This window comes from Podarcis muralis, chromosome 7, assembly GCF_964188315.1.
Source record: "Podarcis muralis chromosome 7, rPodMur119.hap1.1, whole genome shotgun sequence".
In the NCBI taxonomy this organism is placed as follows: Eukaryota; Metazoa; Chordata; class Lepidosauria; order Squamata; family Lacertidae; genus Podarcis; species Podarcis muralis.
The window spans coordinates 59,396,799-59,423,947 of NC_135661.1; the positions used below are offsets into that span (position 1 = coordinate 59,396,799).

Genomic DNA, 27,149 nt, shown 5'->3' on the forward strand with positions numbered 1-27,149 from the left:
TCCCCTACAATGTCTGAGGGTGTGCCCTAGAAATAGTCGCAAGCCTCAGAACACAGCAAACACAAACATGGCGATCCTGAGCATGTAGAGTCCCTCACCATTAAGGAACCACAACTAAGGTGTGCTTATCTGAGCTTGGGAGTGCCATTGTGGGTCAGGGTCTGTCAGAGAGCTTGGTGTCCTACCCACTCTCACTGTGGTGATCAAACAGGTACAGTGAGCAGGGAGAGGAACGGAGGAAGGCAAAGGCAAGCAGGAAAGCACCTCTGGGCAGCCAGGCACAGCAGAGCAAAGAAAGGGAGAGCCACTTCAGAGGGCTGGCCGGACAGCCCCTTTCGGAAAAGGCTTTACATTCTCGCAGCAGATTAGAGGCCCTTATAATAGAACCTAATAAGGCAGACTTACTTTTAAGCCGCTATTTGTGCATGTCATCAGGCAAGCCAGTAGGCATTTCGTGCACAAGGCAGCCGGGAGTTTGAGCTCCCAAACATCAGCAATAAGAGGACAATGTGGGAGGGGGAGGAATGATGCTGGAGATGTAGGGGGTGGGGGATAAATGCCATTCAGTTTGCATTTGAAGCTGAATCCAGCAATTTTGCACTTTCCGAAACAACATGAGAACCGAAATGCAGCCCTCCATCAAAATTTTCTCTTATCCCAATTCTGCAATGTAGTTCACTAAAGAATGTTTACAAAAATGTATGCAGTGCATGCATGTACCAGGGGAAAGTGCATAAAAATGGATATATCCGTGAAAAAAATGCACTGCATTAGGAGGATTTGTGTTTATTCCAAGAAATCCACACTAAAATACCCAAGACTTTTTACAAATTGCTGCAGCAATGTGGAGAACTGAATTCATGACTGGAATAAAGAGAAATTGAGAGAACCAACATTGACATCTCTATTGAAGAGACAGTTTTATTATGCTCGTTCTGGATCCAGACTATGTCCAAGATTGGCACAACCCCACACCCTGTGTACATTTTGAGCTCCCCCTTTTTATCAGCTAAAACACAGTTGTTAACCAGAATTTAGTCTGAAGAAGGATGAGTTCAGCTACAAGACTCCCTAGGACAGAAGGGAGGAAACTGCATGAGGTTTAAATAGCCCCCAGTTGTGGAGCACTGGGCACCGCACTGGGGCAGCCCCATCATGTTCATAGAGCTTGCAATTTATGTTAGGCAAGTAAAACAGGGGAGGGGAAAGGGATTCATTGATAAGTTACAAAAGATTTTGGGGAACAGCTGCTCCTGTTTCATCACTGTTGTCGTGTTTGTGACCCCTTCCCTCCCCATCTACCCTGGCTGAAAGAGAAGTTGGCAAGGACAAGCCAGCCAGCTCTCTGCCACACCCACCAAGGCAGTTCTTCCAAAGAGCGCCATTGTCCCACCGACAGGCCTTTGCCCCAGCATTCATTCTCACCAACACAGATCTCTTTAGTGCTATAGTCCCTGATACTGGCCTTGCACAAAGGGCTCCGGTGCCACTGGCAGGGCACAACAGGCAGCATCTGCCAGGGCTGCTCTGAGAGGTCCCTGGAGAAAAATGCAAGTCAGAAGGAGCCTCCGCAGGAAACCCAGCCAAGCACATGATGTGCAAAGGGTGCCTGTCCATTCATGATGTGGGTGTCAGAGCTGAGAACAGGATGAGGCCTCCTTTGTGTGGGGCAGGCTTGTGCTCTGCTGTGTAACTTCGAGGCTCCCGGGGCAGGGGGCAGATATGGCTAGCGCACAGGATGGTTTCTGCAATTTACAGGACGTGAACAAAGAGCAAAACAAAGTAAATCAGAGGAAGAAAACTTAAAGCAGATTTAGCTCTCTTCTCTTTGGGTTAAACCACAGAGCCTAGGACTTGCCGATCAGAAGGTCGGCGGTTCGAATCCCCATGACGGGGTGAGCTCCCATTGCTCGGTCCCTGCTCCTGCCAACCTAGCAGTTCGAAAGCACGTCAAAGTGCAAGTAGATAAATAGGTACTGCTCCGGCGGGAAGGTAAACGGCGTTTCTGTGCGCTGCTCTGGTTCGCCAGAAGCGGCTTTGTCATGCTGGCCACATGACCCGGAAGCTGTACGCTGGCTCCCTCGGCCAATAAAGCAAGATGAGCGCCGCAACCCCAGAGTCGGTCACGACTGGACCTAATGGTTAGGGGCCCCTTTACCTTTCCCTTTCCTGACCTATCCTGGCTTTGCTTCTCCTCCACTACCACCTGCCTCTCTTCCATTGCATGACCCTCTTCTAACAAACTATAAGTCGATTTTTTTCTAGAGGTGTACATGTGTCATGTTTCCTTTTCCATTTTTTGCCATTAAAAACCCCAGCATCATTAAAAATTGACCAATAGTGACTGTGTTTTTTTTATTTGTGTGGAGTGAGTGAGGACTTTCTTTATCATTTTCGGCATCACCTGTAAAGAAAACTCAACAGCAAGTTTGGCGGGCACAGGGGGAGTATCAGGGTCATGGAGGATTTTGTGTGTGTGTGTGCAGATGAGAGCATAGGGAGTTGGAAGACAATAGAATAGTGATTGGGGCAGAGTTAGTGTGCTGAGCCTTACTGCCCCCCCATGTTTACTCTGACCTAACTGCAATGCCTGAAGAAGGTTCATGGTTACAGTCTCTATCTCAGTGGACAAAAACTGTCTAACGGAAATTATAAATTAGCAGAGAGATCAACTTTGACATTTTCAAGTTTGCAGATATGCAAATTTCACCTGACCATGTTACCAGATGCTCCAGCTTATAGACATCATGTACAAGGTAGGGATGGAGAACCTTCCCCCTGACCCCATTATTGACAGACATAAATGTAAAAGGAGAAGGCAAAATTATGGAAGTGCAAAGAACTGAAGAAGAGTTTACTGTCTTAGTCCACTCTTGCACAAATCCACAGCCCAGCCCTAAGGCTCACCAGCTGGTGTGTCAAAAGCCAAAGTAAAGAGGTGTGTCTTCAGCATCCTTTGGAAGCTGTATAATAAAGGTGCCAGACCTCTGGTTGATTGGAAGTGGCTCTTAATCAACACAGTCAGTCTAACTTTTGTAGGAAGGTAGTTTCAAAGTCACTGAGCAGCCACTGAGAAGGATCTTTCCTCACCAAACAAGACTGGGAGAAGGGCCTCCCGCAAAAATCTCAGAGCCCGGGCAGGTTTGTGCCCTGTTGGCATGTGATACTGGGGGCAAAGGTCACCAGTGCCCCAAATTCCCTACTATGACAACTCTTTACCTCTTCAGCCCAACTTAATCTGCAGGTGATGCTTGGCATTAGGAGCCAGTGCAGGCCTTCACATTCCATGCATGCTCAGAAGCACTCTCTCCATTACTATACAATGGTACCTCGGGTTAAGTACTTAATTCGTTCAGGAGGTCCGTTCTTAACCTGAAACTGTTCTTAACCTGAAGACCACTTTAGCTAAGGGGGCCTCCTGCGGCTGCTGTGCCGCAGGAGCACAATTTCTGTTCTTATCCTGAAACACTATTTCTGGGTTAGCGGAGTCTGTAACCTGAAGTGTATGTAACCTGAGGTACCGCTGTACATGACTGACAGATAGATAGATAGATAGACAGACAGATAAATTAGAATTTATCTATCTATCTATGTATCTCTATCTGTCATAACATCCCTTCATCCAAGGATCGCAATGCTGCTGACCCAGGGTTGAGTCCTGGCACAGAAAAGAGGTTCCGAGGCTAAGCCCTGCCTCCCCTTTTCCCTTGCCACCAGAGGCGCTTCCTTCTTGTTGGCCCTGGGCTGGCCCGGCTGTCGCGAGCAATGAGCTCTGCACGCGCTTGCTGATCCCCTCGCCTCCCAATTAGTACCAGGCAGGGACGGGGTCTCCTTCCCTCTGTTGCCTGCCTGCCTGCCTGCCTGCCTGCCTCCCTCCCTCCCTCCCTACCTGCATGGAGTCGGCGCTGATGATCTCCCCGCCGAGGCGGCGGCCCAGCTGCAGCGCCAGGCGGGATTTGCCGGTGCCCGTCGCGCCCAGGATCACCACCAGGGGCAGCGGCCGCGCGGCAGACGCCATTGTGGCTGGCGGGCGAGCGAAGCGGGCGGCTAACTCGCCATGCGCTGCAAGGCCTCGGCCGCTTTGCGGTAGCCGGAGGAGGAAGCAGGCCGCGAGGAGGCGGGGCCGCGGCCGAGGGGGCCGGGACGCCCGCCTGCCGGGCCCCAACCAGCTGCTGCCTGTGCCTTCGCCATGCCCGCCTCCCTCGCGGCAAGCCGGCCCAGCGCGGGCAGAGAGCATCCGTGGCCATTGCTGCTGGTCCTGCCGAGAGGAGCCGGAAGATCTGGAGGGCCGCGCATGTGCCTCGCCCTCCGTAAAGCAGCAAAAACGGGCCCTCCTTTTGCAAAAATAATACTCTGCACATTCCCAGCGTCCAGGGCGCCGCTTCTCTGATAGTCTGCAGAAGCACAAGCGTCTTCTTGTGTGGCCGAGGCTAACGGGCTGTTTATTTCAGGGTTTCCTGTGAGAACAGGATGCTGGCCAAGGTGCGCCTCCTTTGGCTTGATCCAGCCCGCTGTTCTGATGTACTTGGGCTCAAGGTGATGCACATAGTTCCACTGCCCCAAGGTCACCCAAGGAGCCTCATGGCTGAGTGGGGATTTGAACCCTGATCTCCCAAGTCCTAGCAAGACACTAACCATCAATCCACGCCGGCTCTCCTCTTAATGGGGGCGGGGGGGGCGGGGAGAGAGAGAAGCTAACATCCTTTGTAAAGGAAGGTTTCACTGCAGTGGCGTAGCGTGGGTTGTCAGCACCCGAGGCAAGGCAAGTAATTTGCGCCCCTGCCAGGTAGGGGCAGAGAGCTGCGAGTGTGAGCACGCCCCTCCCCCAGATGTTGCGCCCGGTGCGGCCGCCCCCCCCCCCCCGCACCCCCCACTCTACGCCACTGTTTCACTGTGACTACAGTATCCTGCTCTGAGCAGGGGGTGGGCTGGGTGAGCTTCAGGACACCCTGAAACACTTTATCATTGTCTACAGATGGTATTGGTTGCCAATTGGCTATTTGTAACATAGAATGGCACCTCCTGTTGAATGATGGCTTCTGTTGCATGGACTCCATTTGTCTGTTCCGATGAACAAACAAATCTGGGCTCAGTGCAACTGTGCCATGGACAGGCATGCAGAAGAGGTGAAGCTGGAACGAATCACAGGATAGGGAACCTTACCAATATTGTCTAAATAATGTGCCTGTTAAGGCTGTGGCCCTTAAAACCTGTGATTTCCGAGCATTTTGGCACTTGAGTGGATATGAAAAGCTCATAACAATATGCTAAGCCAGGGATGAGGAACCTGTGGGCCTCTGGGGGTCACTGAAGTCCCATCAATCCCAGCCAACATGGCCAATAGCTAGGAATGAGGGGAGCTGTCATCCAAAAACATCTGGAGGGCCACAGCTTTGATGTAGTGCAGGGTTTCCCAATCTTGGGTCTCCAGCTGTTTTGGGGACTACAACTCCCATCATCCCTAGCTAGCAGGACCAGTGGTCATGGATGATAGGAATTGTAGCCCAAAGAGCTGGAGACTCAAGTTTGGGAAACCTTGATAGTGGTTAAGAGTCTTGAACTGTGATCCGGGGGGGGGGGGGGCAGAGTTTGGATCCCCACTCAGCCATGAAGCTTGTTGTGTGATATTGGAACAGTCACTCACTTTCAGCCTAACCTACCTCACAGGTTTGTTGTGAGGATAAAATGGGGACTGGGAGAAATCATGCATACCACCTTGAGTTCCTTGGAGGAAAGGTGAGATATCAGTAAATCAAATAAATCAATGATTAAAAAAGGCTTCCCATCCCTGCATTAAACCCAAAAGGTTCTTTTTAATCACATCTGTCTATGATGAGGGCTGATGGGGATTATAGCCACATGCAAGGTGATGAAAATGAAGGTTGAGGGAGGGAATATTACCATAGCAACCATACTGGAAGGTGGGGGATCTAACATTGGTAACTGGGTGGGAAGCAGAAGCTCTGCAGAAGCATAAAGAGATGAACTTGTGACCAAAGACAGGGAAAAAGGAATTGTTACTGTAGCAACAGAGTCAGGAAGAAAAAAAGGATAGGGAGACAGTTGCCAGGGTGATGGAGGCTATCGTCAGGGTAACAGAAGGGGTTCTGTGATTTTCTGCCATGACAACAGGGAGGAGGCGACTGCTCTTCTCCTAGCAACACACATCTCTTGCCATGGCAACAGAGGGAGAGCAAGGATCCCTTTTCAAAAGCAGAAGAGCTCATTGGCAGAGATGGGATTAGAGCAGCCTCAGCCAAACTGACACAATAATTTACTAACCCAGGCACGAACCCACCTCCCCGTCACCCTTTATGCAAGGCGATATGAAAAATGCATGAAGTTTTACTCACCCATGTGTCCAAAATAAATAACACTGCTGTCTGAAAATAAGTAACAATGCTTTCTGAAAAATCATTCAAGATGTTATAGAGGAAGACTTTGAACCAGGCTTTCTTTGTTTATGTGTCTATGCCTATACATGCAGTATGTTTGGGGTAGCATTATAAGGAAGATCTGTGCTAGATTTTTAAAAATGGGCTTCTGGTCTGGTTACACTTTGAAGTCAAAACAAAAGAGGTTCAAAGACTACCTTATAGAGCATAGGTTTGGCACACAAAAGTTCCCAGGTTCAATCCTCACTGGTGTGTCCAGTTAAACTTTAGGAAGGCAGGTACCTGGACTGAGAAAATGAACTATATCTCAGTGGTAGGCTACCTGGTTTTGCATGCAGAAGATCCCATCTCCAGGTAGGGTTGAGAATGTCCCTTCTGAAACTCTGGAGATTGCTACTAGTCAGTGTTGACCAAGGCCAGGAAGCCTGCAGCCTTCCAGAGTTTATCAACCATCCCCAACATCCTTGAAACATCTGGATGGCCACTGTGTAGACAACACTGAACTCAATGGCCCAGCTTGGTATAAGCCAGCTTTCAGTGCCAAGTGCTGGCTCCAGGTTTTGGAAGGCCCTTGGGAAGGATCCCTCCACTGCCCCTCGCCATTGTGGTATCTGCCGCATACATGCTTTTAATCTGCTTGCTGGCTTGCCAGAATCAATGAGCGAGCAAGTATTGGCAGCTCCTCTTCTTCACCATCACTCCTGTTTGCTTGCACATCCCTTCTGGGTTAGAGCAAGCAAGAGGCAGGTGAAAAAGCTGGTTACAATGGCGGGGGGGGGCTCATGGCAGTGGTGGGTGTCTAACCATATCTGACACTTTTACCACCACCCTTCCCTCTTCCCCAGAGCTTAGGAAGCTGCCAGTCAGAAGGGCCAACACCTGGCTAGATCACCTACCAATGGCTGATCAATGTGAAGCCATTTTCTCCCTCCCTGCCACATAGAGGTGTCTTCTTTCTTCTAACATCCAACACTACCACCCTGGATGCTGTTCTGCTGTCATGTGAAGACTGCTAGGTAGGATTCCAACAGGGCTACCCATCTATAGTTTCCTCCCTTTGGAATTATGATGCTGTTTTTGGTTACGAGTAGAGGTGTGGTTTTATTTCATGTTTGACAGCCTTAAGTACTCCACTTTGGCATGTAAAGGCAGGAAGAAACCCTGCAAATAAAGCTCCACTTTAAGAGAGTTCATTTCATGAGAATCCTGTTGCTCTCTTCTTCCTATAAGGGTATGATCTGCCCAAGCTGAAAACCCACACAAGCCCATGGAATGACAAGAGAGAGCAGGATGTTTAAGGTTCTTTTGCTCCATGCTACATGTGGTTTACATGCAGAACGTCTCAGGTTCAGTTCCCAGCATGTTCAGTTTATGAGCTGCTAACCAGAGCCAGCAACATAGTGTTCAGTTGGCCAGCCTAACTTTGTACTTCATAGGTCCCAAGGTACAATTCATGCTACTAAGATAATTTATTGTTAGTAGTCACTATGCAACATATTAGCATGAGCATTTATTGTGCCATTGAAAAATGAATTGTCAGTCTTCATTAATAAGACATTATTTCATTTTGTTTTGGACCTTGATCCAAATTCCAGCTCTGCCACTGGGAGGCTCAGGTAAATCACAACCTCCTACCCAATACCCCATCTGTAAAATGGGAATATCAGTAATCTACCTCACACTGAGAGCAAACAGAATTGTAAAGCACTTGTTAATAAGTCTGTTTCATCAGTGGTGCCTATTTTTAGAAGCCACAGAGCTACTGAAGTCCTGAGGCACCTGACCTACATACCTGATTTTGCAATGGGACTCAGACATGCCCCAGCCTCTCCTTAATCTCCTTAATAAAAGAGAAACCTTTTCCCATCTGCTTGTGGAGGATTCATGCTTTGATTTTCCTAAAGTGCTTAGTCATCGTCTACTGCAAGGGTAGGCAATGTTTTCATGCCGAGGGCCACCTTCTCTCAGGATTGAGGGCCAAATGCCAGGAGAGGGCAGGGGTGTAGTTTAATGAGCCAGGCATGAAGGGGTGTAGTTAATGCTACTCCTACTCACGAGTAGAGTCACTGAAGATAATGAACACGACTCAGATCCATTTATTTCAATGGATCTTCTCTACAGAGGACTTAGTGGGATACAGCCCAAAGACCCTTTTTCATCCTGGCACCTTAGATTACAATGCTCAATCCTAGACAGGTCCATTCTCAAATTACATATGCAGAGAGGATTTTCCTTTAGTACAACACACTGATACAGCTGCTGTTCTAGAAGTGCGACCTGTTCAGCTTGTTCTAAAACTTCTCAGAATGAGGGGAAGAAAACTTGCTTCTTAATGCATTGTGTTGAGATATGAGTAAAACCCAAATGTTCTTAGGCCCATTTGCCTTGTTTAAAAACACCCCCTCAGTAAAGATGTGACAGGAGAGCCTTTCAAAACTGTGAAGGTGGCTGTCATATAGAAACAAATTGTCACCATCTGTTGGTTCCAATGATACTGGTAGAGAAATACTGTATAGACTAAACACAAGGATGAACTTCCTAAAGGTGCAAGCTGATTCTCCGTGAAAGAGCCTGCCTCTGATAGTGATGGGTTTTTCTTTTTTATTAGAGGTTGTTGAGCTAAGCAGAACCAGGATGGCTCTGACAGAATCAGAGCTGAAAGCATCCCAAAGTTCATCTAGCCTCAGTGCTTCAGAGAGGGTCTGGTCCATCTCCCAGCAGAGGAAAGAAGATGTGCAAATAGTTAATCACCTCAAATACACAGCTTTTTACATTTTCTACTACTGCTGCTGAAATACTGTCTTCCATTTATGTCTTTTTCTTATCCCAAGATCATCATAAGCCTGTAGAATACTGTAAACCCCCCCCCAGGTCCTATATAAACATAAAAGAATCTCCACACATCAAGAGCAGCAGAAAAAGAATTCCTGCCTACACTCTCTCTTATTAGCTGCATGTGGATGGGTTGATTCAGCTGCGGGCTATGACAGCTCTCCTACTTCTTCTCCGTTTCCCATGCTCTTCCTTCAGAGCACATGCCAGAACCATGCTCCCCTGGTTCTCTTTTTCCAGGATATTGTCCAAACTTTCTCCTCTTCCCCTCCTCTACATAACTAAACAAACATGCATTCAACTAAATTACAAACACGAAGACTGATTTATCTTTGCAGATAAGGGTCTCGCATACATCCCTTGGCTCAAAAAGGGAGGGGAAAAAAGCAGACTCAGCCTGTCCTTTTCGAGATTCCGTTTATTTAAGAAGTGCGAGGTAACAAAGAAAGTGCTAAGTCTGACCACCCAGCGTTGAGGCTCCAGCGGGCCAGTCAAGGAACGCCTGAAGGAGCCCCCAATGCATTGTGGGAGACCAGTCTGCGCCCACCAAACTGTGTGCAAGCCAAGATAAAGGGTCATCCATCACCTCCAGCTCTGGCCTCTCCCTACCCAAGAGACAAAGGAGGATGGGTGGGAGGGATCTGCATAAAAGGGAAGGAGGGAGAGGGGGGGTAGCCCCAGCCAGCCCAACAAAAGCTGTTAAGGACCTGGCAAAACCAGAGCAAAAAACACAACACCACATTATCATTGCTTTCTTTCTCTTTATGCATGGGACTGAGGTGCTCCCTTTCCTGGGGGCGACACAGTGGAACCTAGCTGTGAGTAAACATCAATTAACGCCACACTGCACATTTCCCCCAAAATATATTCATGCAGCCCTTTTATTTCCAGAGAAAGGGAAGGTGGAGGGGGAAAGGCTTCTCTTAGTCTTAAGAATCAGTAGGACACCTTCAGTAGAAAACTTCTCTATAGGGGGCAGTTGAAATTACAGTGTTCCCATCTAGGGACTCCCTTACCCACCCACTCTACCAAAACACCCTTAAGATGTCCAATAGTCTCATTATTGGTGCTTGAAACTTGGGACCAGACCATTGACTTAGGAAATCATTTTCTAGTCAAAACAGAAGTATTTTTTTCCTGCTGAATCTCAGTTTGAACGATCTCATCTACAAAAGCAGTACTGAGAGCCCTCTACCCACGGTTTTATCTTTGAAAAGCTGGGAGGAAAGAGAGAACAAGTATTTTACAAAATAATTTCTAAAAAAAAAGTATAAAAATAGTATATCTTAAAAAAAGCCATCAAGTATAAAGAATCAGGCAGTCACAACAATGGATTCTAGGATATACAAAACCAAAGACAAGCAGCTGCATTGCCCAAGTGGAAAAATAAGTATGAGGTAAATGAAATCCAAGGTGATCTCAGTGCATTTCCAGTGAAGGAGCAGTTCGGGGGGGGGGAGGGGGGGAGAATGTCTTAAATGCACACATCAAGCCTCTAACAGTTATTGAGAGAAGGTTCTGCACCCCTCCATCTCAGAAAGAGGAATTACCCCCGAGGGGCAGATTCAAGGTTGACACAGCAAGACAGCAGTCAGGTCTCATCACTGGACACAACTGATTAGAAGTTCACCTGAATTAATCCCATTGAAACCAATCCACTTTGGGGTCTATTATGCTGATGCCATTAAGGGCAGAATCACACCATACATTTTAAAGCACGTGTTTTCACCCAAAGAATCCGGGGACCCAAAGAACTTTAGTTTGTTGAGGGTGCTGGGAATTCTGGCTCTGTGAGAAACTACAGATGCCAGGATTCTTTGGGGATTGGGTGGGGGAAGTCATGTGTGCATGGTGTAGATCTGCCCAATATTTTTTTCCACCTCAAGTGTGAAAGGCACTGATCTTAGCCTGAGGGGTCATCTAGCTGTAGATCTCAAGCAAAAGCCAGATTTAAGCTGTCTTCAAGTGTCAGCTGTGAAATAACTTCACATAATGTGACATTCTCCACCTGGTACCCTCCAGATGTTTTGGGCTACAACTCCCAGGACATCAGAGGTGGCGACATTTAAAAATTCACCCATAATAAATTCCAAGAAGGGAAGAGAGCTGTCAGTCCTAAACAACATTGGAAAATAGGGCGGGGGAGTGTGCTTGGGAGTGGGAAAAAGTCTATTGTGTAGGACCATTGTAAGAAAAGAAACAAATTGCACAAGATATCTGTCTTCTTAAATGCCAGTGGCAAGAAGCAGAGCCTGGGGAGAAAAGAGGGTATGTAGAACTATCCATAGCCAGTGTTTACAATCCAACTTTGGGGGAAACAGAAGAAGCCTCTTGAGAGAGACAACTGAAGGGTCCATCTTTGCCCCAGCTTTAGAAATGGTGACTCAGGCCCCTCTGTCAGAAAGTACTGTGAAGCATTCCACAAGATGCTTTTCCAGAGAAACACTCAGGCTTCTGGTGATCCCAGCCGGAATGGAGGCTCATTCAGCCTGTGAAGAAGTCAGCATTTTGCTGTAGAAGCTGAAGTCTGAGTAGCTAAACCCCGCTCAACCCCACTGCCCTGATCATCATCACTCCTGCACAACTTAGGAGATTCTCCAGCACCCATAACTGGCTAAGAGAGAAGACCAGGGTGGAAAATAGTGTATGGAATGCAAGCCCCCATTTGTGTGCACCAGCTGCATTGCATTCTGGGATCTGCAAGTCAACAAACCAATTTGTTTTTGTTTGGTCCCCCCCCCCCCCACAAAAAAGTGCAGAGATCAGGCTGGCAAGCAGTTTGGAGTTCCTGGCAGCTAATGCGCACTCTTGAGGTACGAAATCCGTTTCAACAGCTGAAGCTGATGCAATTTTAGCAGCTTCTTCTCAGCAACCATCTGCTGCTCTGCTTTGAGTAGTGACTGCAGATACTCTGACGCTTTGCTCAACACCACCACTTTGGGGGTTTTGGGGCAGGTGGCGAGACCAGGGACCTGGTCCCTCAGCGCCAAGAAACGCGAGCGGAGGTCGTTGCGCCGCTTGCGCTCCAAGTAGTTGTGGTTTTTCCGCTTGGTCACGTCTTCACTGTCCGAACTGGGAGCGCTCCCGGATTTCAGGAGGAAAGGTTCAAGAGAGGAAGGCTCTGCCACTTGTCTCAGGGACTGTGCACCACCATCCTCCTCCTCCTCCTCCTCCTCTTGACTGCTTTTCTCCAAGGCAGCCGTGCAGGAACAAGCCTCGGGTGGTGAGCGGGCTGCGTAATTGTGCTGCTGCTGGTGGATGGATATGTGGAAACGTTTCATGCAAGGGTCCAAGGGGTCAGCCCGCACAGTGATGGTGACCGGCTTCCTCACACCCAGCGACTGCCTCTTCTCAACCGTCACCACGTCAATTTCTTCCCCTTCTGTGTACAAACAAGAGGGAACAACCCATTAAACCTTGGCAAACACCACAGGCTGTTTCAGACAGTAACACACAAGTTAGCACACCAGGGTGGGTTTCATGCGGCCAACCAGGTGCCCCCCAGATGTTTTGCACCACAGCTTCCATCAGCCTCAGCCAGCTTGGCCAATGGACAGGGATGATGGGAACTATAGCCCACTTTTTTATCACCACGAAAATCAAGGCAGCATACATACATTCAAGCTGTACTGAGGTTACAAGGCAGCCTCACTGACTAGACTCAACCTGCTTCGCTTCAAAGCCAGCTCTGTACATCAAGTGGAACTGGATTCCTCAAAGGGTCTGGGACCGATTCCCAGTTCCTTATTCTAAACAGAACTGCATGAGGTGTCTAACGAATGAACCAACCTTTCTATGCCATTGCAAGATGTAACAAGGTAGTGGTCCAAGCATTTTGAGGGGAGCAGGTGTTCAGGAGCATAAAAGCATGCAGCTCCATTTAAAGTAAGACTCTGGGAAGCAGTAACCAACATCAGCTGCATCACAGAAGGAGCAGCACATTTGGGCAAAGTCATCACCTTCCCAGAGCCTATCAAAGGCTTCCTAAAGATTTCTAAAGCCTCTCTACTTTTCCTCCTTCCTGAATCTCAAATGGAGAACTTGTACATGCACACACACAAGGGTGGTGACAATGGTTTTGCTCAAATCTCAGTGGAGAATGATGAAGAAGAGATGGGGACCTGCACCAAATGTTGTGGACGGGGGGGGGGGGGGGTTGAAGGGACTGAAAACAAAGGGCAAGGCAAAGCCCCACCTTTCTTTTAATCCCTGGCTCCAGGGATGCTATGAAATCTGTTTCTGCAGAATCAGCAAAGAGCCCGTCTACTGATGTCTTACTATTGAGCACTGAGGCCAACTGGGGACAGGTGGGTCTCTTCATCTCTTTTGGTTCCTGAAGCTACCACACACAGCAGAGGCTGAAGTAGGAAAGGACTAGGAAGATGCACAAGCCAGGGGGTGAAGTGCAGGGCAAAGGGGTCATTTAAGATGCACCTGCTGAGCCAGGTTCCTCCTGCACCTCATAAGCCATATATAGAGATGAAAACTAACTTTAAAAACTGATTATCAAGTTCACTTGTTTTCTTTTCCCCTCCTTGTTTTCATTTATCTTTTTGCCTAAAGAGCAGAATAAGTATGCTTTTAAATTAACGGTGAAGTTACACAACTCAGAAAATGGTAAACAGAGCTCCAAACACCACATCAAAACCCACCAAGTAGTGCTCATTTTCATATGAAGAACACCCAAGATGAAAGATAAGTCATTAACTCATGGCCAACCAGAAGGTTTTCATTTTTTTTAAAAGGCAAACTGAAAAGTCCTTCCCAATCTACTACCAGAGCATCCTAATGTACTTATTGCCCACTCCATAAAGTGTTGGGCATGGTTCCAGATTCAAATCTCACCCTATAAGCTGCTTTATTTTGAGGGCAAAGACTAGATTCTTAACCTTTAGCATTTACTGAAAGGCTGAGCGGTCTGATCTACCTTCTCTCAAGCAGTCTGACTTGGTGCTATTGCAAATGTAATTCCTGCAGGAATCCTGTGGCACTGGGAGCTTCATTCTGGGGAGGGATGAACATTTCTGTCCCCAAGGGTCTGTTAACAATTGCAATGGAATGGAGGTTTTTTGTCTTTGTGTCCCTGGAGGGGAGGGGAGGGGGTGGCTTTCCCAAAGGCAATTGTAAGGGACAAAAGGCCAGGCCATCATCAAGGCATTCCTATGTTCCCCATCCCCAATTAAAAAGACTGGGGGCAATAGTCACCATTGGCCTGGAACAAAGTTTAGTGCTAAAGCTCTATCTCTCCCCCAACCTCCACCCCCCAAGGCTCTTTCATTGCCCATTGGAATTGTAAATGAAGCAGGGAATGGGGAGAGATGGCCTTTGCCCCTACAGCTTCACACTTCAGGAGGGATTTGCTACTTTTCAGAAGTAGTAAATCCTGTTCAAAGGATTCCATTCCCCTGCACAAACAACCTCCCCAACACACACAGTGGGCAGCCCTCCCCACTTAGCCAGAGATGCACAGAAAGGATCTCGGCACCTCCCCATCAAGTATACAGGAAGGGGGTGGGAAGAGAAGGTCCTTTAAAGGCCTTTGCACAGAAGGCTTGAGTGACTTTCAAAAGATTCAAGTTATACAGCCTTCAGACAAAGTGGTCAGAGTTTTTTTAAAGAAAGAAGTTTAAGGGGAAAGGTTATCACAGTAGAAAACAAAGAGATCGGTTCTGAACTCACAAAGCGAAGTCCCGCTAGTCTGCATGAGCAAGAAATCAGCCATCTGGTTTACTGCAGCAACAGCTTTCAGAGGAAAGCGTCTCCCTATCTGTGTTGGCTGGAATTAAGTTCTGCTAAGGACAATGGAACTTGTATGCCTAAGACAGCCTGTGACAGGTTGCACATAGACAATGTTTCCTAGAAACTGACCAAGGGCCCTTGTGGAGAAAACTACAGGAGGCACATTTTTCACAGAAATACACAATGAAAATGATTTCAAGTTACACAGAAGGTGGCGTCGTGCCTACTTAAGAGTTGGAGTCATTCAAAGCATGTCTCCAGCATTTCACATGTCACCTACTAAGGGTCCTCTTGCTTGCTCCCAGGAACAAGGCACATAGACAGTCTTCTGCGGGACGCATGTCTAAAAACCATTCTTACAAGGTTCTGTGACAGCTCGCTACCATGAGGCCCCCAGGAGAGTGCAAGACACTCTTGTCCTCCTTTTTCAAAAGCTTAAGCACCATCATATGCACAAGAAAACCACCTCATGTCACAAATGGGGAATGGTGCAAAAATTTTAATACTCTTCAGAAACATGGGTGGAAGGAATTCACTGCTTCTATCAAGTCAGCTCACGATGGCCAGCACTGATGCAGAAGCGCCAAGTTGCGCGCACACACCCAAGATTGAGGGTGCAGAGGAGCATTGTGCTTGTGTGATGTCACACATGCAATGTTGTCGTCTGCAGAAGCCAGCCACTGAAGCTGAGATGTGCTACTGGCCTCCTTCCAACCAATAATGAGGCACCTTGGCCCCCTAGAGTTGGCATGCCTGCACTGATGGGAGTTGTAGTCCAAAAGACCTTGAGAGCACAAGGCTGGGGAAGAATGGCATAGCGGAAGTCAGCAGTGTGATTTTACCCCATCTCTGTGCCAGAGGTTCCAAGCCATTAAAGCCCATGGCAAATGGAGAATCACAGCCAGACAATGGTAGCAGCAGAGCATACAGTGGGCACTCCAGCCTGCTCTGTCTGCTTAATTCTATGGACAGGGAAAGGTCTCCTGCAGCAGGCTCAGTTTCAGCAGGGCTTGTGCCCCACACCCTCCCAGCCCTCCACATAAGTTCTCATCCACAGTGCACACTATCTGGTCCCCGAATTGCATTGTTTAAGCCTTGTTTCTGCTTCCATTAATTTATAAATAAAGAACACAGGCCAGCTATGCCCCCACTTTGCCTTCCCCCCACTTGCTTTGAATTTTTAAGTGCTCTCCTTCTAAAACTTGCATTGGGCAAACAATCAGCACTTTCCCATTAATAAAAAAAATGTGACTCAGTGAGAACAACCTTCTCCAAGCATCCTGGCAATCAGCCAATAGCAGTGCTTGAAACACTGCTGTTACCTACCCTCCGTCTCTCATTGGCATAGTGAGCTATTGAGAGTGCACACACACAAACACTTGCATCTGTTGCTTTTTGTCCCAGGAATCATGTGACTGGCTGAAAAAAACAGCATCTGAAGGAGGAGCCTAGATGCTGATGGGGGTGAAAAGTCCAGGTCAGCAAGGGCAAGCACAATTAAATAAATCAATAACATTCCCCGCCCCTTCTGCTAATTGAGATTAAGACCTGCTTCTCCTAATGTAATTAAATCTTATACCCAATTTGTTTCTCAACCCAAGCCCTATTCAGGCTCTATAGTGAGTCATATAAGCAGTCACTGCTTACCCAGTGACTCAGCCCTACAAGGATTAACAACAAGGCCAGAGTATTAGAAAGTGTGCCCATTTCAAGGCTATGTCAGTTTTTCAAGGGATAACACATGCCACAAGTTTATTTATAGAAATGTTAACCCTGAACACAATATTCATGTGGTGTTCTAGTTGGGGCTGTTGGGAGTTGCAGTCCTGAAGCAGGTGAGAGTTTGCAAGGGGGACGGACCAGGTTGGCAAAGGTTGCTACAGGCTCACAAAGAAGTTTGCCCCCTAAATATGTTGGTGTGTACAGAAAGTCCTGGTATTATTCTGTGGTCTGCCTACAAATGAGGACTGGATGTGCAAGCGAGGTACATCAATCCAAACAGAATGAAAGCATTTTTAAAAACTTAAGATTTAAAAGCATTGAGATCAGATTAGCCAAACAAATTGGGCTGGGGGAGAAGGAAGAGGTTGTGAAATTTCCTTCCTTAGAGACTTGAAAAGACAGAGGCAGGCTTCTAGCTGTGAGTAGTTCAATCCTGCATAGGAAGCTACCTTATACTGTACCAAGGCAGTACTGTATTGTCTAGATTCTATACTGACTTGCAACAGCTTACTAGGATTTGAAAGGATTCTCAGTTCTACTTGGAGATGCCAGAGATCGAATTTCAAACCCTCTCCATACAAAGGTGATGCTCTACCAAAGAATTACGGTTCTTCCCCATTGATGTTGACTCCTGCATTGCAAGGGGTTGGTCTAGATGACTCTTTGGATTCAAAGACAGAAAGGTGGTCTTTATGATCCCATTCACACACACACTGCCCTTGCATGCCTCCATCAGAGGATAGCTGAACAGCAACTCATGTGCCCAGTGGCGTAGCGTGGGGGGTGCAGGGGGGGCCAGCCGCACCGGGCGCAACATCTGGGGGTTAGGGTTAGGGGGCGCAAATCCCCGGGTTAGGGGGTGCAAATTAATTGCCTTGCCCCGGGTGCTGACAACCCACGCTACACCACTGCATGTGCCAATAATCAAATGGGAATGACCTTGCTTCCCCAACCTTGGGCCCTCCAGATGTTTTGGACTACAACTCCCACCAGCACCAGCCAGTGGAGATGCTGTTTTGGACTGATCTAGGTTAGCAAACTCAGCAAAGTAGTGGTTACATGTCAACTGATGCACTTATAAGCATAGATGAGGGCACTTACGCAACAAAACTTTTATAACATGCATAATATGGCTGGTTCCCCTTGGCTGCAGAACCTGACCTGAGACTGCATTCAACATTTTGTGGGAGGAGGGGCGGTTTGCAAGACAATTCTTGTATTTCCCAGGTCAAATCCTTCCAGAGCCTTTGTCCATCACAGGTCCACTGTGGCAACCCTCCAGACTCCACAAGCATAAGAAGCTTGCAACACCAACCAAGCCAAACTTTTTCAATAAACACAGGTTTATAGACAGCGTTTACAACCTGAACCAGGAAACTCTGGAGAAGCCCGCCCTGCTGAAATGCAACCTCTCAAAGAAATGCTCTGTATCTTGGGTCTCCCCACCCAACCTCCTGGAGTGGTGGAGGGAGTTGTGCAAGTGGCGCCTTTTCTTCTCTTTTCGGTCCTGCGGCAGGCACCCCCCTCCCCCGCCGGCTGTGCTAAAGGGTGCTAAATTGGGAGAGGTGGGGAGGAGGAAGCAAGACAGATGGGTTGGGCTCACCACGTTATGCAAGTCCCAGCAGCAGCCTTGGGAAGCTGGGCCGGGACGACAATGCACACTTCCCCCTGAAAGTAGAACCTCTGGTGAAGAAGTGGGGCGGGAGGGGGGCAGAGTAAATGCAAGAGCTCGGAGAATTTTGCAATAAAAGATCCCTCCAAGGGGACTGCAGAATTCTGCACGGAGACCTGGGAAGACAGGGGGCGCAGTCCAAGGGGCGTCACGGGAAACTAAGAGCGAAAGGAGCCTTTTGTCCCGGGAGAGAAACTTTCGGCGCCCAGCCAGAGCTGCAGGACTGGGTGCCCCGGGGGGGTACCGTGCGGTCCGCCGCCCCGCTCCCCGGCCCGGAGGCAGCCTTACCCGATTCGCTTTGGCTCTCGGAGCCGGAGGAGGGCGGGAGCTTGCAGTCGGCGGGCCAGGCGAAGACGGCGCCGGGGGCCACGCACAGCCCGCCTAGCGCGGCGTCGTGCGGTGCTTGGGCGGCGGTGGGGGCGGCGGCGGCGGCTGGCGGGCCCTGGGCGGGCGGCTTGGCGGTCAGCTTCTCGCCCATGGCTTTCTCCAGGCGCTCGCGGGCCGAGAAGCCGCTCCACATGCAGTCGCGGAGGACGAAGGCGCTCAGGTTGCCCAGCAGCCGGCCGGGCTCCAGCAGGTAGTCGGCGGCCGCGTCCTCGGCGGGGCCCGGCGCCAGCGGCGAGGCCGGCGGACTGGGCAGCAGCTCGAACTTCTTCCAGATGTCCTCGCTGGGCGCGCTCGAGCGGTGGAAGTCGTCGCCGGGCGACTCTTGGTGGTCGTAGAAGTAGGGCGGCGCCGGCGGCGCCTGAGGCAGGTCGAGCTCCATGGCTTGCTCGCGTCCCACCTGCGACGGGAGCTCACCTGAGCGCAGCGCGCGGTAGGGCGCGCTCCTCCGCCTGGAAAAGTGCAAGCGCCGGGCTCTTTCAACTAAGAAGGCGGTGCCGCCGCCTGGTTTGGTAGCTTAGCCTTTCTGTGCTCGCTCGCCCGCTCCGCTGCCGAAAGCGCGGCTTTTCCCGCTTCCCCGCCCCCCCAAAGCGACCCAGTCGGGATCGAGGCGCATTGTTCGCTCGCTCCCTTATATCGCGTCTGGCGCCTCGAGCCCCGCCCGTGCCACAAGCCGAACCAATTAGGAGCGCTGGATTTGCACAAGGGGGCGGGGGCAGACAGCGGCTCGCTCCGCGGGAGCTGCTCGCGTTGGCCCACCTTGCTGCGAAGGGAGCGGGCGAGCCCAGCTGGAGGTGCAGAGCTGCTGCTGTTGGGGCACAAGTGCCAGGGCTTCTAGACAGGTGTTTATCGTGAAATCGGCGCTCTGCGTGCAGACAAAAAGGAAGAAGAAAAGTGCAATGCCCATACACATACCTGGCATCAAAATACCATATTTATCCTTTCTGGTAAAAAGCCGTTGGGATAAAACAAACCTGTTGCTATCCTAGTGGCCCCTTTGCAATAGCTCAACAAAGTATTTGCAAAGTATGCCCCATTCTTGGGGGAAAGCAGTAGCTCAGTGGTAGAGCATCTTCTTTACATGCAAAAGATCCCAGGTTCAATCCCTGACATCTCCAGGTAGGGCTGGGAGAAATTCCCTTCCTGAAATTCTGCAGAGCTGCTACCAGTCAGTGTGGAAGATGCTGAACAAGATGGACCAGTAAAAGACAGCTTCACTCATTCCTATTGGGAGCAGTTTAGGCATAACCAGGAAGCAAGACTCTCTGCACATACTCAGTGGTACTATTTTTTACATGTTCCAGGACAGAAATTAAGGGACGCAGGTGGCGCTGTGGGTTAAACCACAGAGCCTAGGACTTGCCGATCAGAAGGTCGGTGGTTCGAATCCCCGCGACGGGGTGAGCTCCCGTTGCTCAGTCCCTGCTCCTGCCAACCTAGCAGTTCGAAAGCACGTCAAAGTGCAAGTAAATAAATAGGTACCAGTCCGGCGGGAAGGTAAACGCCATTTCCGTGCGTTGTTCTGCTTTGCCAGAAGCGGCTTAGTCATGATGCTGGCCACATGACCCGGAAGCTGTACTCCGGCTCCCTCGGCCAATAAAGCGAGATGAGCGCCGCAACCCCAGAGTCGGCCACAACTGGACCTAATGGTCAAGGGTCCCTTTACCTTGGGACAGAAATTAAGCTCTAGTATTCATATTACTCTATGACCAAAGCTATACCACACCAGGATGGCTGCTAAATCCATTGCATGCTCAGCGCAGGCAGATCAGGAAAAACAACACCACCAGAAAGTACACAAGTTGTGTAAAGAAAGCATACATGCCCACCAATTAGGGACTGTGTCGCTTATGCCACACATGGATGGAGGGAGCCAACCAACCAACCAACCAACCAACCAACAGAGGCCCCATGTCTTTCAAGTCACCACACCTACAACAGACAAGAAACACAGAACTACGCAGCAACCATCAGCACAGCCAAAGGAGCCCTGTGGTGTTGTCTGTTAAAGCAGCTATCAACACCTTGGGGAAGTTACTGGTTCATGTGATACCATGTAGTTTGCAAAACAGCCACATAAATATATACAGGAGGCTGCCAATTCAATCCTTCCTTCCTTCCTTCCTTCCTTCCTTTCTTTCTTTCTTTCCCACAAGCCATCATTAATTGAAAAGGGGATAGCCAGTTAAGTTGTGCATACACTAAAACAAGGATGCAGACATACTCCCAGGAGCACTGGTTCAAATACTGCCAGGGGAAATTAGAGCAGGTGAGGCAGAGAGTGGTGCTTCTCCTAAGGTTCCTGATGTAGCATTCCCATTGGTCTGGCTGCTTCTGGAGGCTCCAGGCTATGCCAGTCTGACTGGTCAGTTGCCTGCCAATCAGGTCCTGGCCCTACCCCCAGGTAGCTGCCCCTCTCTACCTGATTGGCACCACTGCTCCTTCCTGTGACCTTACAAGCATATAACTGGGCTGCACCAGGATCATGGAGAAATACTCAACCATTATTTAATACCATGGTATGCAGAATAAGACTAGGAATCATAAGACACCCATGTTTCTAAACTTAACCGTAACTTGGTAAGGCATGATTTTGATCCTGTTCATCTGCACAAACTTCCTCCAACAGTATCTTAGACTTGAAACAAACTGTAGGCAGTGCCGAATCCCATCCCACCCCAAGCTGGTGTTTGCTTTCATCTTATTACAGTATTTTGCTTTTCTTTTTAGCATACTGTCTGATAAAAGATTCTGAGTAACTTAAAAGCTCACTCACAACCCAGGGAGTCATGGTCTTAAATGTGAGATAGTATTCTTAATGTCCCTGTTGTTGTTCCTGTTCCTGTTCCTGTTGTTGTTGTTGTTGTTGTGTGTTTTAAAAAACAGCAACAGAGTAACCTGAGTTGTTTAATGAATCTATAGCTTTATTTGTTTGCAGAGAGCATAGAGGATCTTGGCTATTTAATGAACATTCATCCTGATTTGTTTGTGAGGAAATTAGATTAAGTTGCATTGAGCAAGTGTTATCCCAAACTTTCCAGCGCATTTCCCCACCACTTTCCTTATCATAAAAAGCCCAGTTTTCAAGTAAAGCAGGTTTGTTTCGCAGGAGCTCCAGATCAGCTTTAATTGTACTACATGCATTGCGGGTATGTGATTAAATCTCACCCCAAAATAACAATAGTTTTGATTTGGTTTGATTAGCACTAGCATGTCAATGGATGCCAATGAATTGTTTAGGGTGCTGAAGTTTAACTCACTGTTCAATGCTACCATCATCTGGTAACTTGATGGCATTGCACTGGAAAAACGTTCTACATTGGAAGCTTCAAACTCAAAGGGGATGGGGGAGCCAAACTCCTTGCAAAGCAGTTGCTAGTAATAGGCTGCACTCAATTGTTTTTGCTGCCCAGAATGGCACTGTAGGCTAGCTTCTAAAATGCCTTTTGCTATACTGCTCCAATGTGTTGCCAAAATGAGAGTCAGCGTGCTGCAGCAGTTAGGGCACTGGACCAGGACCTTCATGGATCCTCATAATTTTTACAAGCACTCCCTCCCCAAGCCACCATCAAACAGAAGCTGGCATTGATTCTACTGTTGTTTACCTTGGTGTTCCATCCTTTCTCTATTGAGCTTAGCATGGCATACACAAGTATGTGGGATACCTCACTTTATCCTCATAATAAATTGTGAAGTAGGCTGCACTCAGGCACTGACTAGCTCAATGTCACCTAGTGAGGTTTATTGCAGATCAAGGATGTGAAGTCCCAACATGGTGACCACTAACAGTGCAATTTGTAGTCTCACTATTCTGTTTATTTAAAATGTGTATAGATTCCTTTTTGAACAAATTGTTTCCAAAAGTGGTTTCCAAAAATATACACAAATCATTGTATAGTTTGAAAACCAGTTTAAACATATTTACTGTACAAAATGTTATTAAAATCAGCATGAACTAATATGACTAACTTGATTCTAATAAACTGGGTTATTCTATGTGCTGATACTCTTTGCAGTTCATATATCTATATTTATATAGATTTATATATTTGTAAAACATCAAGCGGTGGAGGGAAAAATATGTACAGTACTTCATGTACGCCAGACTGCTATAAAATATGGGTGTTCTACCATATGCCTCATTATTTGTGTATTCAGTAAAGTCACACCAGAATGCATAAAAATAAAATTTTTTGATTTTCTTTTGGAATCTTGTAACTTTTAATTTTTATGTCAGTTTTTCCAATAATGTTGTTTTTCAGATTGCATTATACCATTGGTCCATAGTTAATTGTAATGATTCCCACATCCTGGCAATAGTTGTTGTTGCAGCAGTTAACAGATGTGTTGAGTTCTTTTACAATACAATACATACTGTATTGTGATGACATGAGTTAAGTAGAGCCAGTCCTGGGGTCATGAGGACCGTCTGCCTTGTAATTGTAATTAAAATTGTAATTAATTGTAATTCAGCAGAGGAAACACAGCCCAGAATAACTAAGGAGATAGTACAAGAATACTTGGCTAGTCTAGATGTATTCAAGTCTCCAGGGCCAGATGAACTGCATCCAAGAGTATTAAAAGAACTGGCAGATGTGATCTCAGAACCACTGGCAGTCCTCTTTGAGAATTCCTGGAGAACAGGCGAAGTCCCGGCAGACTGGAGGAGGGCAAATGTTGTACCTATTTTCAAAAAGGGGAAAAGGGAGGACCCAAATAATTACCGCCCAGTCAGTCTGACATCAATACCAGGGAAGATTCTGGAGCAGATCATTAAGCAAACAGTCTGTGAGCACCTAGAAAGGAATGCTGTGATCACTAATAGTCAGCATGGATTTCTGAAAAATAAGTCATGTCAGACTAACCTGATCTCGTTTTTTGACAGAATTACAACCCTGGTAGATGAAGGGAACGCAGTGGATGTAGCCTACCTTGATTTCAGCAAGGCATTTGACAAGGTGCCCCATGATATTCTTGTAAAGAAGCTGGTAAAATGCGGACTTGACTATGCTACCACTCAGTGGATTTGTAACTGGCTGGCTGACCGAACCCAAAGGGTGCTCATCAATGGTTCCTCTTCATCCTGGAGAAGAGTGACTAGTGGGGTGCCACAGGGTTCTGTCTTGGGCCCGGTCTTATTCAACATCTTTATCAACGACTTGGATGATGGACTCAAGGGCATCCTGATCAAATTTGCAGATTACACCAAACTGGGAGGGGTGGCTAACACCCCAGAGGACAGGATCACACTTCAAAACGACCTTGACAGATTAGAGAACTGGGCCAAAACAAACAAGATGAATTTTAACAGGGAGAAATGTAAAGTATTGCACTTGGGCAAAAAAAATGAGAGGCACAAATACAAGATGGGTGACACCTGGCTTGAGAGCAGTACATGTGAAAAGGATCTAGGAGTCTTGGTTGACCACAAACTTGACATGAGCCAACAGTGTGACGCGGCAGCTAAAAAAGCCAATGCAATTCTGGGCTGCATCAATAGGAGTATAGCATCTAGATCAAGGGAAGTAATAGTGCCACTGTATTCTGCTCTGGTCAGACCTCACCTGGAGTACTGTGTCCAGTTCTGGGCACCACAGTTCAAGAAGGACACTGACAAACTGGAACGTGTCCAGAGGAGGGCAACCAAAATGGTCAAAGGCCTGGAAATGATGCCTTATGAGGAACGGCTAAGGGAGCTGGGCATGTTTAGCCTGGAGAAGAGGAGGTTAAGGGGTGATATGATAGCCATGTTCAAATATATAAAAGGATGTCACATAGAGGAGGGAGAAAGGTTGTTTTCTGCTGCTCCAGAGAAGCGGACACGGAGCAATGGATCCAAACTACAAGAAAGAAGATTCCACCTAAACATTAGGAAGAACTTCCTGACAGTAAGAGCTGTTCGACAGTGGAATTTGCTGCCAAGGAGTGTGGTGGAGTCTCCTTCTTTGGAGGTCTTTAAGCAGAGGCTTGACAACCATATGTCAGGAGTGCTCTGATGGTGTTTCCTGCTTGGCAGGGGGTTGGACTCGATGGCCCTTGTGGTCTCTTCCAACTCTATGATTCTATGATTAAAGATATTTCTGTAATCAAATTTTTTTTGTAAATAGATTTTTCCAGAACTTTTCAATTTTTGGACACTCCACCACATTTGCTGATATGTCCTTATAGCGGGACATCCTCTCCAACACATGGGAGAACTCATCGGTTTTATATAGCCTAGGCTTCTAGGTATTAGGTTCCAGCTCTGTGCAATTTTAAGTAGTCTTTCTCTGGTCATTGCTGCTATGGATTTGTGTGGCACTTTTGTCCACATTTTTGTCCATGCCTCTTTTTAGAGCCAGTATAGTGTAGTGCTTATGAGTGCTGACCTAAGAAGAAGAAGAAAAAAAGAGTGCTGACCTAAGGTCTGGGATAACAGGGTTCATAAACCGCACACAGTCATGAAGCTCACTGGATGACCTCAGGCCAGTCACTGTCTCTCAGCCTAACCTACTACACAGGGTTGTTGTGAGGATAAAAAGTGGAGGGAGAGCACCATATACACTACCTTGAACAACATGGAGGAAAAGTTGGTAAACTGTATAAATGTAATAAATAAGACAAACTTGAAAGAACAAATGGAGTGAATCTGGCTCACTCAGCCTACCCATGAGGGAACACATTATTATTTACCCAGCCTTTGTTTTTTGGGAGGGCAGGTAGATAAAGGATGAACACAGCAAAGGCCACAGACCTGAGTTTAGTGGGAAGGGCTTTGAAATGTACATATTTTGGGGTAACCTTATTGCCCTTTCTTACCTACTTTAATGCTGTTGTTCATTACTTTGAGGCACTTAGGTTAGTGTGGTATAATGCTTATACAGTATCAGACTAGGACCTGGGAGAGACCAAGGTTCAAATCCCCATTAGGCCATGAAGCTCTCTGGCTGGCTTTGGGCCTAGCCGACCTCACAGGGTGGTTATGGGGGTTAAATGATGAGGTGAACCATGCATGCTACATAAGAGCTCCTTTGAGAAAAAGGTGGGATATAAATGCAAGGAATCATAAGAATAAAAAAATCAAATTAAGCAACCAAGCATGTTACGGAAAGACTGCCCTCATATAAATCCTCCTCTTGGCCCCTCGTAAAATGCCACTTTTTTTCTGAGGCCCGTACAGGGAGCCTCACTATATTATACAGAAGACAACATCCTGCGCCAGCATTTCGAGAGCGTATCACCCTAAAGACTTTCTCGCCAACATTGGGAATTGTAGTCCCCCCTCGGCGATACTTCTATGCCAACTAGTCTAGCTGGGGCTGAAAAAAACTCTACCTCCCGTCAGGCCTAAGGGTGGCTCCTGCGGACGTAGAGAGCACGAGCGGGAAAAGGGGGAGGAGAGAGAGCGCGAGAGTCGGCGGGGCGGAAGATAGTCGATGACGGGCTCCTGCAGAGGCATGCCGGTTCTTGTAGTATATGACGTGAAAGGCGTCCGCGGTACAAATAGGCCAGGGTGGGCGGAAGAACTACATCTCCCAGCGGCTTCAATTAGTTCGCTCCTGGCTGGTAGTGCTGCGCGCGCAGGACGTCTGGGCCTGCTGCTACTGCTGCGGTGGTGCGCTGTGAGGTAGGCAAAGGCGGGCGAGAGAAGAAGGCCGCGTCTGAACGGTGAGGAGGAGGCCGCGGCCTGCGGATTGTTGTTGTTTTTGGTTTCTCCTCCCTTAAGATCGAAAAAGATGGCGAAGGATTATGTTTCTACCTCACATACCCCAGGCAGGGGGCTGCTGAGGTGGAGCTGGGGGGGAGGGGCGAGTGGGGGAGGGGTATCGCGTGCCCTGGGAGGAGGTCGGTTCGCGAGTAGGCCAAGGGGTAAATGGAGGGGGCCGTTATTTCTGATAGCAGAGCTGAATCGGGGCTTTTTAAAAAATCGCCCCCGAAAACCAGACGGGGTTTTGGCAAATCCACCTAGAAGTGTTGGCGGGAGAGGTACCGGGAAGGCGGCCTCTGGTCCTGTCCTCTCCTTTCGCGATTGAATGGATGCCGACATATTTTTTTTAAAGCAGTCTGCGCGCGATCGGGTGAGGGGGCCGCTTCCCCTCTTGAGTCAGGTGCCACAGCACCCAACCCCCCCTTGCGTGCAGTGTTTATTGTCTGTCCATTCCGTCTTCCCCATCGGCATTCTGCTTTTCTTTCTCTAAAAGGGAGCTGCAAATTAATTCACAATTAGATACGAATTAGCTTGTGTCTACATAGTGTGAGGAGTGGTCCTCTAGATCAATGTTTCCCAACCTTGGGTTCTCCAGCTGTTTTTGGGCTACAACACCCATCATACCTAGCTAGCAAGACCAGTGGTGGTGGGGGGATTGTAATCCGAAAACAGCTGGAGACCCAAGATTGGGAAACACTGATCTAGATGATGACGATTA

The 27,149-nt window shown here is 48.0% G+C and overlaps 3 protein-coding genes across 7 annotated transcripts in view; 1 reads left to right on the forward strand and 2 right to left on the reverse strand.

Annotated features, from left to right (window-relative positions):
• Positions 1-18,772, reverse strand: part of TRIT1 (tRNA isopentenyltransferase 1) — a 36,075-nt gene extending 17,303 nt beyond the window's left edge. The window contains exon 1 of one of the 2 annotated variants that reach the window (XM_077931894.1): positions 18,649-18,772. Coding sequence is in view for 1 of the 2 variants with exons in the window: in XM_077931892.1 (XP_077788018.1) it covers positions 3,890-4,237 (348 nt within the window). In the remaining variant the exon portion in view is untranslated. Of the gene's footprint in view, positions 1-3,889; positions 4,671-18,648 lie in introns of those variants that run through there. The other variant, XM_077931892.1, reaches the window with a different exon arrangement.
• On the reverse strand, positions 7,346-19,363 carry MYCL (MYCL proto-oncogene, bHLH transcription factor). The gene is made up of 2 exons (XM_028739053.2): positions 18,649-19,363; positions 7,346-12,609 (listed from the first exon to the last, which is right to left on the reverse strand). Exons 1-2 carry the CDS (start codon positions 19,124-19,126, stop codon positions 12,023-12,025), a joined length of 1,065 nt encoding a protein of 354 aa, XP_028594886.2. The 5' UTR covers positions 19,127-19,363; the 3' UTR covers positions 7,346-12,022.
• Positions 19,364-26,254: 6,891 nt separating this feature from the next.
• Positions 26,255-27,149, forward strand: part of THRAP3 (thyroid hormone receptor associated protein 3) — a 45,753-nt gene continuing 44,858 nt past the window's right edge. For 3 of the 4 annotated variants that reach the window (XM_028739034.2, XM_028739040.2, XM_028739039.2), the window contains exon 1: positions 26,255-26,391. The gene's annotated coding sequence lies outside the window, so the exon portion shown is untranslated. The remainder of the gene's footprint in view (positions 26,392-27,149) is intronic. The other variant, XM_028739038.2, reaches the window with a different exon arrangement.

Bases quoted from the DNA above. Each gene is read 5' to 3' on its own strand.
- MYCL (XM_028739053.2), bottom strand. From the start codon at position 19,126: ATGGAGCTCGACCTGCCTCAGGCGCCGCCGGCGCCGCCCTACTTCTAC. The intron at 12,610-18,648 runs GTAAGGCTGCCT...GTTTGTACACAG, and splicing joins CGAGAGCCAAAGCGAATCGG to AAGGGGAAGAAATTGACGTG.